This window comes from Mustela erminea, chromosome 9 (genome assembly GCF_009829155.1).
Source record: "Mustela erminea isolate mMusErm1 chromosome 9, mMusErm1.Pri, whole genome shotgun sequence".
Lineage (NCBI taxonomy): Eukaryota > Metazoa > Chordata > Mammalia > Carnivora > Mustelidae > Mustela > Mustela erminea.
The window spans coordinates 17,105,934-17,119,499 of record NC_045622.1 but is presented as its reverse complement, the minus strand read 5'-3'; the positions used below and the strand labels follow the sequence as shown (position 1 = coordinate 17,119,499).

Below are 13,566 nucleotides of genomic sequence, written 5' to 3'. Positions count from 1 at the left end.
ATGTTCGAATCCCAGATTATACCACCATCAGAAGGCCCAAACAAGTCACAAGCCTAGTCGCTGAGGAGAGAACACCCAATTTCAAAAGGAATGTCTGGCTCCAGTGAAGAGGGGAACAGCTGCTTCATCCTTCCCACGGGGGCAGAGCACGCGTGCTCCCCGAACTCCAAACCATTCACCCTTTAGGACTATGGGGCCTTCACCTCGTCTTATATCCGAACATGTGATCATGGTCTCCACCTTACTGGCCAGTTGTTCATATAGGCACACCTGCAAGCTCTGGGTCCCGGATCCCTCAGTCTCAGGGATGGGAGGCCCTACCTACCTCACAGAGAGAAGATATGTCTCTGCCAACCGCTCAGAGCCAAACGAATGCTGGGTATCACCAATGCTTTACATAGGACGGATTTAAATACAAACGTGTATATATTTGTTCCCAACAGGAAGCACCATGAGGGGACCCCTGGGTGGCTCAGTCAGTTAGGCAGCTGCCTCTGGCTCAGGTCACGATCCCAGGGTCCTGGGATCGAGCCCCACGTCAGGCTCCCTGCTCAAAGGGGAGCCTGCTTCTCCTTCTGCCTGCCTCATGCTCTCTCTCCCTCTCTCCCAATAAATAAATTTAAAAATCTTAAAGACAGAAGGAAAGAAGGAAGGGGCACCATGAGGCTGGCTGGGTCTTCTGAGAACCACATCCCTCCCGCTATCATGCTCCACCTACACAAGGTGCTCAATTAAATTCTTATCCTGTGATCTGTTGAGTTTTCCTGCTGGCTCCCCACACAGGCAGCAGAGCCCCGCTAAAAGCAACCCCCACAGAATGAGACCAGCTATAGTTCCCTTGGCCCTCGTAAATCATGTAAGGCTGGTGAAAGTTTTGTTTCATTTTGTTTTGTTTACAAGTTGGGCAATCCTCTAACGCCCAAGGCCTAATTAGCATTCGGGGACCACAGGACTAGCTCTACTCTCAGAACTGGTATCAGCAGTGCCTATAGAACCGAAGCAGCTCTGCAGACGTTTTAAGGCAGAAACGGTCTTCCTCCACAGCGCAGAGTGAAAAAAAAGGGCCTGCCCGGCACAGCCCGCCGAGGAGAGGCCTGACGTCAATTTCGTTACGATGCAACAACAAATGGCCAGTTTGCCGGATGCCCGTACAACCCCACAGCCATTTGCTGATAGATTCTGCAAATATTTACGCAGGGCCCCCTCCCTGCCAGACACTACTTGGTTCTAGGGGTGAAGAAGTTAAGCAGAGAGATATTGCTTTGTCCCCTCGGGGCATTTAGTTAAATTTACAGTCGTGAGGGCAAGAGAAAGTCTGTTTTTGATTCAAAGGAATATTTCTGGCAACATCACGAGCCCACATTACAAGGTGCGAACACAAGATCAGTGCAGCTGACGCTCTCGTGTGGCTCTGGGTACCCTCCTTTAATTTTATAGTCACACTTGGTGCCGCTGGCCCCCCACAGGCCACACGTGATCCTGAAAGGTGGAGGCACGGCCATGATCTCTGATAAACCAGAATCCAGGCTGGCAGCTAGGGGGTGGTGGGGCGGGGGGCGGGGGTGGGAAGCTGACCTCTCGCCACCGGGCTCCCGCGCTGCTAGAAATGTACACGTTCGTCTTGCTGGCCAAGTTCTTTCCCACCGAACCTGAAAGGCAAGAGGAGTAATGACTTTCCACTTCAAGAAGAGGTCAGATACTCACCCTGCCCAACCAGAACAGCCAGTCACATTTAGCAACTACAGATGGCTCAGAACATCACAAACGCCGTGGCCACAGCAGAGGTCAGCAGTCCCCGTGTATTCAGCCACGCGTCCCTGAAGAGCTTAAGACTGTAGCGGGGACAAGCATCTCAGACGTACCGGTGGCGATGATGAGACCAGGAGCGGACTCCTTGGACAGGATGGGCATCCTTCGGAGCTGGAGGTTGAGCAGCTGACTGAGCCGCTGGGCCAGGTGCAGGGAACAGCCCTGGGTGAGCTATGGGACACAAGCGCCAGGCACTGTCAGTGCGGGATAGGAGGCCTCCAGCTCCCTCAAAACACAGGCCTGGGTGCAGACCATGCAGCCACACACACAGAAAGGAAATCTGGCTCAGAGGAACCCAGACGCAGAGCCCAGCTGGCCCCTCACTACCTCCCAGGTGAGTATGATTATATGAATCACAAAAAGTCCTCTCCTTGAAGAAAAGAGAAAAATACGAGTAAAAAAATCCTCCTGAGACTCTCAGAGAACAGTAATTAGAAATCAGCGCCAACCCAAGTCGATCGAAAGCGTCCCTCCCTGTTTTACCCCAGAGATACTCTCGTGTAACTCGGCACAAAAAAGAAATGAAATGCTTTCGTGGGACTTATTTCCTAAGTCTGTAGAGATACATCTCAAATAGGAGGTAAGCAATGCCATTAGAAGAAAAACCAAGAATCAGAAGTCATCAAGGCTCCCTGATCAGCTCCCAAATGTACCACATGTGAGCTACAAACTCCAAAGGATCCACATTAAAACAGATTTAAAGTAGTGAGCATTTGCACAGGGCACCAGCTCTGCCCTGTCCACTGTGAAGCAAGTCATTCGAACGGGCCACTTACATTCGGATTTTAATAGTTCTCCAAACAACACCGTTTGCCCTGTGGTCACGCCTGATCGTCCTGGCCAGAAAGTCATTGTCAAGTGTTATTCAGCCTCGTCTGGTGTGCTTACGTGAGCAGGTAAAAATAGACACGGTTTTGCTACATATACTCATTTTTATAATAAAAGGATCTCTCTAGCAAATGTCCATCTTGCTAAGATCACAGTTTGATGTGAGCAAATGAGGAAGGTTGGATCTCAAGGAAATATCTGTCAACCAACCTGTTCTTTCACCATCTAAAATCACAGGTAGAAGCTAAGAGCTCACCAACTGCTGTACAGCTCATAAATAGGTCAGCCAAGGAATAAGCGGGGTTTTAATAAAACCATTAAATTCTACTTAACTAGGGCTCAGACCCCAACACCATCCACAGAGGCCCATGCAGAGCTCCTAAAATCTAGAAGCCGCTCCAGAATAAAGAAGCACCTGTGTAGTTGTCTCTTTCTACTCATACCCTGCCTCTTTCCAAAGTTAGACTTGATGTACAAAGTCGGCACCTGTTGCAAAATCGGCAAGAGTAATTAAGAAATCCAAGGAGAGCAAGAGTCTCCAAGAAAATTTTCCCCAGTGGCCAGAGCTACAGCATACAGTACAGTCAACACACTTCATCATGGGCAAACAAGACTCAAAAACCCCACAGATCAGGTAACTGTCTAATCAAATGTTACAGCTTTCCCAAAAATTACTACTACATGATTTTTTTTTCTGAGTTCCTTCTGCCTACCTATAGTATATAATCCAGATCCCTTAAGTGAGGCAAAAAGGGAAGTGTGGGGCATCGTCATAGAAAGCCAAGGAACTCTGTCCACAGAATGTTCTTCTGAGGGAAAAGAACAGAGCTGCTGAGGCAGGTAGGAACACTTACCGAGGCCAAATAATACATTTTAGTATTCCCAGCTTTTCAGATGGAAAATTTTCCCACAGATTGGGAAAACTGTAGAACCCTAAATTATATTCAGGAAGGCACTTTTTTTTTTTAAGTTCCACAGAAATAAAAAATGTAATCAGAATTTCCCAAACTTTCTTCCTTCGCAGCACAATTAGTGTCGCCATAAATTTTTTATAGCAGCTTCAAGCCAGGAGAAATACCAGCATTTATTGTTTTACATAGTTAAGACCAAACAACTTAGTAAGTAGTTCTAATAACTTAGCGGCAATTCGAAATAATAGTGTTCATGCGTATGTAAATACATACACACACACATAGAGAGAAAACAAAATTTCTGTTTCACTCTTAGATAACCACAATTATTTAACATGGGATGCATGTACCTGCTGGTACCACGCCCCTTCTCAAAGTTAAGAGTCATGTTAGATCCCACCACTGTCATACCCATTCCATCCTGATTTTCTCCCTTGCTTTTTATCACACCAACTGCTAGGAAATCCAGCTTCATGCAAACAGGATGCCTTCCAAAGAAATTCAGAATGAACTCATTTTGAAACTAGAACTAAACTAAAGATGGTACTTGGCACGATGACCAACAAATACCAAGTACCTTATGTTTCCCTCAAAAAACTTAAAACATCCCAGAGTGCCCCCTGGGAGTTCACTACGGCACCCCCTAGGTGCCCTGCTGCTGAGTTTGAGAACTGTAAGGGCAGCATAACCAGCTAAAAAATTTGTAGTAAAAGCTCAAATAAGACGAAAGTATCTCTACCTCACAGTTGATTTTTTCTCCATATTCTGTGAAGGCTGGAGCCTGAAGGAACTCCCAGGTACCCCCTTTGTCAAAGGTGATGACTGATCTCATGTTCTCTTCATTCATGGAACCGTTAATCAGAGTAGCGATGTAGACTCCTTGCAACCCTTCCACGCGGTGGAAGTCGGCAAACGGCTCATTTGCAAAATACCTACAGTAAGAGAAAATAAACAGCTGTGAACCTGAACTGATATTTCCTTGGTGTGTTTTTATTGTAAATGACATAAAATTTAACTGTTGAGAAGTACAAAATTCAGTGGCATTAAGCACATTCCCAACGTTGTGTTGTACCAGCATCACTATCTCGTTCCAGAATTTTCCGCATCTCAAAAAGAAACCCTGTACCCACCAGCAGGCATCGCCCCTTTCCCCTGCCCACCCCAGGACCCGGCCACCACCACTGAGTTTTTTGTCACTACAGATTTGCCTATTCTGGACATTTTATATACACGGAAACACGCTTTTTTGTATGGTTCTTTCCCCACAGCGTAATATTTTCAAGGTTCACCCATATTGTAACACAAATCAGTACTCCATTCCTTTTTATAAATGAATAGCCTTCTCTTGCTCTTTTTTTTTAAAAAACGTGCTTGTGTTTTAACTTTGAAGGCTAAGATGCTTATTGGATCAATAAGTCCTCGCAGGGAGTTCAGAATGCTGACTACAACATACAGAGCTGATGACAGGGTCACAGCTTTCACTTCACTGACGAATTCACCCCAAAACCTCCAGTGAGCCTCGACGAACAGGAACAGGAAGCCAGACTTGGAAGACACTAGTCAAAGTGGCGGGCTTACAAGCGGCAGAAATCCAGCACGAAAGGTTCCTCCAGCCACTGTCCACACGCTGACGACTCATTCTCTGATGCCCTGACAGACCCAAGACCACAGGGTTCCTCTCGGAAAGCAGAGCTGAACTCCTACCCAAGGAAGCAGGATAGAGAGCGAAAGTGGCTCTAGAACCTTGAGGTTACACTTCTTAATAGTGAAACAGAGAATAAGGCCCTCTCAGGGCCTGAACTACTACACTGGGATACTGATTTCACTGGGAAGCCGCTATGCCCTGAAATGGTCCATCCATCCCTAATGGAATGAATTTCTGAGAAGCTCCAACCAGAGTTCACACATGGCTTTTAACTGGACGTGTGTCCCTTGTTTAGAAGGGTTCTGAGCCACTGGGCTGTGTAAAAAAAAAAAAAAGAAAGAAAGAAAGAAAAGAAAATTTTAATTAAAAAAATCACAGAACTGGGAGCCTGGGTGGCTCAGTGGGTTAAGCCACTGCCTTTGGCTCAGGTCGTGATCTCAGCATCCTGGGATTGAGTCCTGCATCAGGCTCTCTGCTGAGCAGATAGCCTGCTTCCACTTCTCTCCCTGCCTGCCTCTCTGCCTACTTGTGATTTCCCTCTCTGTGTGTCAAATAAATAAATAAAATGAAAATTAAAAAGCAATCACAGAACTGCTTTTTTCCATTATCCACTGTACAGATCTTGAGCTGGAGGAGTGCTCTGTCTCCTCAGACAGAAGGAAGCATACTACAAGCTCGGAGGCAGAAAGGAAAATTTTTAAAAAGCACTGATAGAGCTACTTCAGATTAAGAGACCGAGCAAAATCCTAAATAAGATACTGATGTTGAGACCAAATATTCTGATATGTGGTTTCCTTGGGTCTAGTGGAGTTGTTTTTCGGTTGCTTCCTTAGAAATCAGTTGAAGGTCTATCACCCACCGGCTCTCTGTTCATCTGTTCACCTCAGCGTTGGATCCCATCATCACGAGGCCGCCATCAGGTTCAAAGGCTTCCTTCAAATGTGAAGGAGGGTCTGGCTTTCTCTCACCTAGATGAGCTCTGCTTCTTCCCTCTGGTCACTCTCCTGGATTTTTGTCTTTCGGTTCCAAGGTTCTAGAAACCTGTTCTCTGTGCCTCACACGCTCACATGCCCCCAGACTGTCCTGTCAGCTTCTCTGTGGTCCTATGACAATTCACCTCCCCCTAAGTGCCCTCTCTCCGTCCATTTTTCTTACATTTCCTCTCACCAGCCCTCAGGACAGCACTTGTCCCCTGCTCCCTGGACAGCGCCCCAGGGCCCCTAGGCCACCCTCCTGCAAACCCAAGTCTGCCTCGCCACGCACAACCCAGGCCCTCCTCAGATGCCCCGTCAGGCCTGACATCTCCCCACACCTGGTCTTCCACACAGACACCGCTTGCCATGAGATTTCTTTTTTTTTTTTTAAGATTTTTTTTTTTTATTATTTGACAGAGAGAGATCACAAGTAGGCAGAGAGGCAGGCAGAGAAAGAGGGGGAAGCAGGCTCCCTGCCGAGCAGAGAGCCCGATGTGGGACTCGATCCCAGGACCCTGAGATCACGACCTGAGCCGAAGGCAGCGGCTTAACCCACTGAGCCACCCAGGCACCCCTGCCATGAGATTTCTATTCCACACATCTCACTGATGCCAGGAGCACCCCGTTAAGAATTCTTTCTCCAGTCCTCTAAGCAAATTAGGACGGGTTCCTTGGCACCGCACTTCCCTATTGAGTTCAAAGAACAACTCATTTCAAATACCACAGAAAGGCTGTGTTTTGTTTTGTTTTGTTTTTTTCACATCAGCCTGCCCACATAATCTGCTAATTCACCCTTATCCCATTTCATCTCACTGAGAGGCAGAAGCAGGTGAGAAGTTCACTCACACAAGCCCCTGTGAAGATCTCCAGGCCCTGAGATAGAGTCTAAAAAAAACAACCAGAAGGCTGAGCCTATGTGGTTCTGTGAACATAGATATAAAACTCTCTCCAGTTTCCTAACGGGACTGTACGCTCCGGCACGGTGGGTACGACCTTTGTGACCACAGAAAGGGCCGTGTGCGTCTACGAGAGGGCCACACAGTCACCAAACTGGGCTTACTACTTCCTGGGGGAGCTTCTGGCTCCGGCTCTGCCCAGTCACGAGATACCCATCCCGCACACCCCCCACACGTGGAGGATCCAGAAACCTTCGGTGAGCTCCGATTTGTCCACTCCGTAGTGAAGGGCTCTCAAACGTGGGGAAAAAAAAAAAAGAGTCTCTGAAAGGCTTGAGGAATAATGGGCTTATAATTTTAATTATTAAAAAAGTAAAGAGGGGCGCCTGGGTGGCTCAGTGGGTTAAGCCTCTGCCTTCGGCTCAGGTCATGATCTCAGGGTCCTGGGATGGAGCCCCGCATCGGGCTCTGCTCAGCGGAAAGCCTGCTTCCTCCTCTCTCTCTGCCTGCCTCTCTGGCTCCTTATGATCTCTCTCTCTCTCTGGCAAATAAATAAATAAAATCTTAAAAAAAAAAGTAAAGAAAATATTATTCACCCGTAAAAAAAGAATAAAACACTGACAACACCCTCCATGTAGACAAACCCTGAACACGTGCAAGGGGCAAGAGGCCAGACCCAAAGGTCACATATTATGCTGTGATTCTGTTTACATAGAATATCCAGAGAAGATAAATCTACAGAGACAGAAAGGAGATTAGTGGCTGCCAAGAGCTGGGCGGAGGGGGGAGCTAAAAACTGCTTAATAGTAAGGGGTTTTCTTTCGGGGAAGTGAAAATGTTTTGGAATTAAAGCTGGTGGTTGTACAATACTGTGAATGCCCTAAGTATCACTGAATTGTTCACTTTAAAATGGTTAAGCTAACATTCTGTGAATTTCACCTCAATAAATTACTTAAAAACAAAACAAAACAAACACGAAAAGAACGCAGAAGCCAGCCCAAGTGCCAGCCCATTGGCAGCAGCCAGGCTACTACTGACCAAACCAGAAAAACCTGAGGCTGAATCATGGTAGGAATGGTTTACAACACATTAACATGCACCAAGTAATAAATAACTCATGAGACTATACTGGGAGGGGAATAAAAAAAAATTAGGCATAGAATAGGATATACCTCTGAAAGAGCCAAAACAGGGCATGGAAAAGCATGATCAGAGACCAGGTAGAAAGTTCTCCCCTCAGGTCCTGGTGAGTTCAAACCAAGGTCCTGCTCTTTTCCTCAACACCGGCTCCGCACCCTGCCCTCCCCGACTTCTTGACTCAGCCCATGGCCATCATTCTGCCAGCGGCTCAGCCCAAGCAACCGTGGGCCCTTGACTCTCCAGAGACAAGCAGCCAATCTACCAGCAAACCATCAGAATTTGCCCAATTCTGTCATCTCTGCCGCTAATGCCCTGGGCCCGGCCAACAGCAATCCCTGCCGGCTGGGTTGCCGTCCCTCCCCCACAGCCAGCCTTCCTGCCCCCACACCCTGGCTCCTCGACGTGAGCCTGCTTTGCACACAGCATTGAGGACAGCTTCTTTAAAACACAGATCACCTGAGTGCCCGTCTAAGATGACTGATAACACTGTCCCTTTATGTTTCAGGTGCTTCCCTTTATATCATGCAATTCACAATTTTTTTAATGGTTAAAAAAATATAACAGGTTAAATCAGATGATGTCCATCTTCTGGTCAAAATCCTGCACATTCCACTTGGGAAAAAAGTTCTTTCCATGTCCTCGAAGGCCTTTTACAAACTGAGCTCTGCTGTCTCAGAGCCTGTCTCTTGGGTTCTCTCCCTCCCTCCTCCTCCTATTGGATCCACCCTCGTCTCCTCCTTGCTCCTAAAATAAACCCCCAGAATCCAACCTCAGAGCCTCCGTGCACGCTGTTCCCTCTGCCTGCAGTGCCCTGCCCCCGGCACCTGCCGGCTCCCTCGCTCATGGAACTCAGGCACCTGTTGACATGTCGGCATCCTCGAACAGCCGTCCATGACCAGCCGGTATGAAGTACCATGCTCCCAGTGCCCTGTCCTCTTAATTTGGTTCACTTTGCCTCCCAGCACCTACCACCACCAGGCAAATTACACACCAGTTTATGTTCTCTCTTTCCCCCAATGAGAACAGAAGTTCCACAGAACAGGGACCCGGTTTTGACTTTTCATGGCCGGACACATTATCTCAGTGCTGTGCCCGGAAGGAGGGCTGGTCCCGCGCAGCAGCGTCCCTGCTGAAAGAGCTGGTGACTGAATAAATCACCTGGCTGACGAGAGACCGTGGACGGCAATGCCATGTCCTGTGACCTGGCGGTCGTGGCCTTAGAGCTGGACCTCGCTGCCCAGCAGCCAGCTCCAGCAGAGGGCTCCTTCCGAGGGCAGACAGTGAGCCTCACCACAGTCAGACGCCTCACAGAAGACAAGAGAATAAACGCACTCCTGGCCCTCAAGGGTCACAGGTTGTTCATTCCTCCTGAACCCTGGACTCCCCCGTAGCCCATGGAAAATGCCCATTACTACAAAACAGCTCCAGGCCCAGAGGCCCAGAGGTACTGATAAAGGATGGACAACACTGGTGTCTTTCCACAGACATCCACAGAGCAGGACTTGCAATTACAGTTAAGGAAAAAAAAATTTCCATGTCACTTGGAGGCAAGACCCTCGGGGCTCCCCATGCCAGCTCACCCCGAGCTGACATTTTCCCAGTGCCTTTTCCCACGGGCTCAGAGACCACAGAGCCAGACAACTGAAGAGGAGGAACGCAGGGAGTGGCTGCCACGGGCTGTGACCCTAAAGGTCACCAGGACTGCCATGCTCACTCAGATCACCTGAGGGGCTTTGTAAAACCTTCAGAGTCTGGCCGCACCCCAAACTGGCCAAACTCCAAACCGGGCATCGGGGTTTCTGACAACTCACCATCGGAACCCAAATGTACAGCTAATGCCTAAAAACACCCAACTTGAGGGCGCAGGTGGTGCTGACATGAGACAGCGGGGGAGGAACCCACGGCGTCCTTACCTCACCAGCGTGTCACCACCAGCCCCTCCTGGGCTGTAGTAGAGCACGTTCTCCAGGGACAGGGAGAACTTCAGGCCCTCTGCCTCGGAGATGTATAAATTGGTGCGGTTGTTGCTGTGACTGACGCATACAAACACCTGGTCCTCAGAGGCATCTGCGATGTAATATTCCTTTAGAATCAAAAGTCGAAAGAAACACAAGTCAAAAAACACACTTGCGCCGTGGGCTTTCCCTAGACCCCCTGAAGTAACAATTTCCCAAAGTCCCAGTGACAGGTATGGGCCCAGAGCCCACAGACAGCTTCCCAAATCCTGGGGAAGCTTGGCCAATTTTCTTTTTGGAGGAGCTGAGGCTGCTAGGTTGCTGGAGCAAGTCTCTTCCTGGCAAATGGGGCCTAAAAGCGGGGACCACTGAACTCCATCAATGACCTAAAACCTTCCGTTTAGTTCATAATGTCTCTGTCTACTCCCCATGAAGTCTAGCATTACTACCAAGTACAATACACATTCATGTGCATTTCCTTTCCTTTCATTCTCTCTAAGGTACTAAAGGAAGAAGGTGGAAGCCGTAAAAAGCAAAGAATGGACAAGAATGTTCTCCACCTGAGCTCCCAAACCTTCCACCACTCCGAATGCTAGCAGCAAGGCCTTCTGACTGTGGGCGCTTCTCTGATGACCCCAGCCCACGAGGATCCTTCCTATCAATCTCTCCGTTACCATACACACATACAGCAGCCAGGCCTTGGACTATGTGTGGCTTCCTCCTCTGCTTGGTTCTCTGTGTCTCCAGCCTATGTGTTTCTAAAAGGGTGGGACCCAGCTCTTATCTCCTGTTGGAATCTAGCTGCCTACAGTAAAGCAACAGAGCATGTCCTGAACGGTCACCAGCACCCCATTCCTTCAGGACTGACACCCTGAGCCCACGGACTCTGGTCCCAAACCTTTCCACCCATCCGCCTCCACTAAAGCAAATTAAAGCTGCCATCCCACCACTTTGAAAGTGAACAGGAAAAGAAACAGATCAAGATGCCCAGAGTATAATGGTTCTCTCTAGGGGCCGATCTCCAAAAGTGACTTCAGAGAGCCTCTATCAGAGATCGAGCTACCCAGAAGGACATCCCTGCGACACGCTCCCGGTGACGCCTGCATAGGGACAATGACACTTCTTCCCACCCCCCCCACAGCGGACCCCACTCACGTTAATAGGATGCCTTGTGACAAACTGGGCTGGTCGCATAGGCTTCCTGCCAAAAGAGACCCAGAGCTGGACCGAAGATGGCTGCAGACTGCCCCAGAGATGCTGCCAAGGAAGAGGAGGAAAAAGAAGTTAACAGTGCCCTATTACAGCCACTCAAATAAGTGAAGAAGGAAAGAGTAGAGTCAGACCCCTCCAAGTCTACAAAAAACAGGGAACACAGGGTGACTGCAAATGCACACTTTTGCAACATCGCTGTTTGCTCTGTAGCTCGGGCTGCACTCGCTTGGTTCCAGACTGCTGGTCTGCAGCAGGCACTAGACACCCCCCGACACCAGATGAGGATGAAGGGAAAAGGGTCCTGCGGCTGAAGCTGAGTGTGGGAGGCGGGTGGAGGCTTCACCGGGCAGCCCCCAAGCCCACCCAGGGTGAGGTCAGCCACACGGCGCACATAAAAACCTATTCCCTTGTTCTTTCCCTCCTATTTTCAGGTTAGAGGCATACTTGAATTCAAGGGCTTTAGCTTGCACAAAGAGGTGACGAAATTTTCACTGATTCTCTTTTGAAACCTTTCAATAACTTCTCCCTGATGAACATTTTTGCTGGAATATGTTCTCTTCAGTAGGGCCCAGGGCATGCCCCGTGAGGTCAGCCCCGTCACATTGTGTTTGAGAGATACTGGAGCACAGCTGGAATCTCGAAAATGTGTACAAAAGCACTAGATTAAGAGCTGGCTGTACCACCTCGAGAAGTCACTAAGCCTCTCTAGGTCTCATGCATTCATCTATAAAGCTGAGAAGCTGATTAGGCATGGGATTCCTGTCGATGGGTTTCCAGGGTCCAGGCACCCTATAAATACACAGGCAAACAGTGTGATAGATGCACCCATTCATCCTGCTGGGGAGGGACACAATCTTTACTGGATCCTCAAAACGGTCAATGGTTCAGAAAAAGGTGAGAACCACCATAAAGGCTTAATGTGGGTTTTTCCAGCTCTGAACATATGGGGCAGCGAACAAAAGCCAAATGGTGCACATCTATCCAGACAGAAAGGGACACACACCATCATGTGGACAGAATCACACACGGGCCTATTAAGCTGATCAGAATATTGGGATCACCAGCCGGAAAGGGTGCACATCTGGCTTCATTTATCCTTGACCACGTTGCTACTGTTACTACAGATTTTAAATTCCTATAAAGTATGAAACATACCAATTTCTCTTAACTATAACTGAATTCCCTGCACTAATATATGTTCAATAGACACTATGTAAAGAGCAAGCTGATGAATGTGAAGGTACACACACACATATTCAAACAAATGCTTAAAAGTAACTTATTTGAGGGGCGCCTGGGTGGCTCAGTGGGTTAAGCCGCTGCTTTTGGCTCAGGTCATGATCTCAGGGTCCTGGGATCGAGTCCCGCATCGGGCTCTCTGCTCAGCGGGGAGCCTGCTTCCCTCTGTCTCTCTCTGCCTGCCTCTCCATCTACTTGTGATTTCTCTCTGTCAAATAAGTAAGTAAATAAAATCTTAAAAAAAAAAAAAAAAAGTAACTTATTTGAAAGAAGCCAGGTAGGGAAGTACAAAAGACTGCCTTTCTAAAATGTCACACGGAAAACCATGTTAATGGCTTGTACTCAATAGGAGGCCAGAGGAAACATGGATCTCTTAAAAGTTATTTAAAATTTAATTTTAAATTAAAAATGTAAAACATTACCTGAGTGAGAAAACAGTGCCCAGCAAAACTGTCAGGCATAGATCCCAAAAGCCCTCCTTAAGTCAATAAAATTTTAAAGCTATTCATAAAGGAAGGTCAGAGGATCCATGTTAAGTTACCCTATGTAAATCCCTATATACATATATGAATACACAGATGTCCGTGAAACACACACTTTGATGCCTTAAACTTGTTCACTACTTCCCACTGTGGTTAAACCTTAGAAAGGAGCTACTTTTCTCAGTGACACCAGGGCCATGATTAGTTAAGCATTCTTTTTTTTTTTTTTTTTTTTAAAGATTTTATTTATTTATTTGACAGAGAGAAATCACAAGTAGATGGAGAGGCAGGCAGAGAGAGAGAGGGAAGCGGGCTCTCTGCCGAGCAGAGAGCCCGACGCGGGACTCGATCCCAGGACCCTGAGATCATGACCTGAGCCGAAGGCAGGGGCTTAAGCCACTGAGCCACCCAGGCGCCCGATTAGTTAAGCATTCTTAATGCGTGCTGTTGATTGGCACAAGAATTGAGAACGCAC

At 47.9% G+C, this 13,566-nt stretch overlaps 1 protein-coding gene across 2 annotated transcripts in view; it reads right to left on the bottom strand.

Annotated features, from left to right (window-relative positions):
• The window catches only part of SORL1 (sortilin related receptor 1), a 147,599-nt gene that overhangs the window by 91,083 nt on the left and 42,950 nt on the right, over positions 1-13,566 (bottom strand). For both annotated transcript variants that reach the window (XM_032359124.1, XM_032359125.1), the window contains exons 7-11: positions 11,314-11,415; positions 10,117-10,286; positions 4,288-4,480; positions 1,863-1,980; positions 1,576-1,649 (exon numbers count right to left, since the gene is read on the bottom strand). In XM_032359124.1, coding sequence (XP_032215015.1) covers positions 1,576-1,649; positions 1,863-1,980; positions 4,288-4,480; positions 10,117-10,286; positions 11,314-11,415 — 657 coding nt within the window. The remainder of the gene's footprint in view (positions 1-1,575; positions 1,650-1,862; positions 1,981-4,287; positions 4,481-10,116; positions 10,287-11,313; positions 11,416-13,566) is intronic.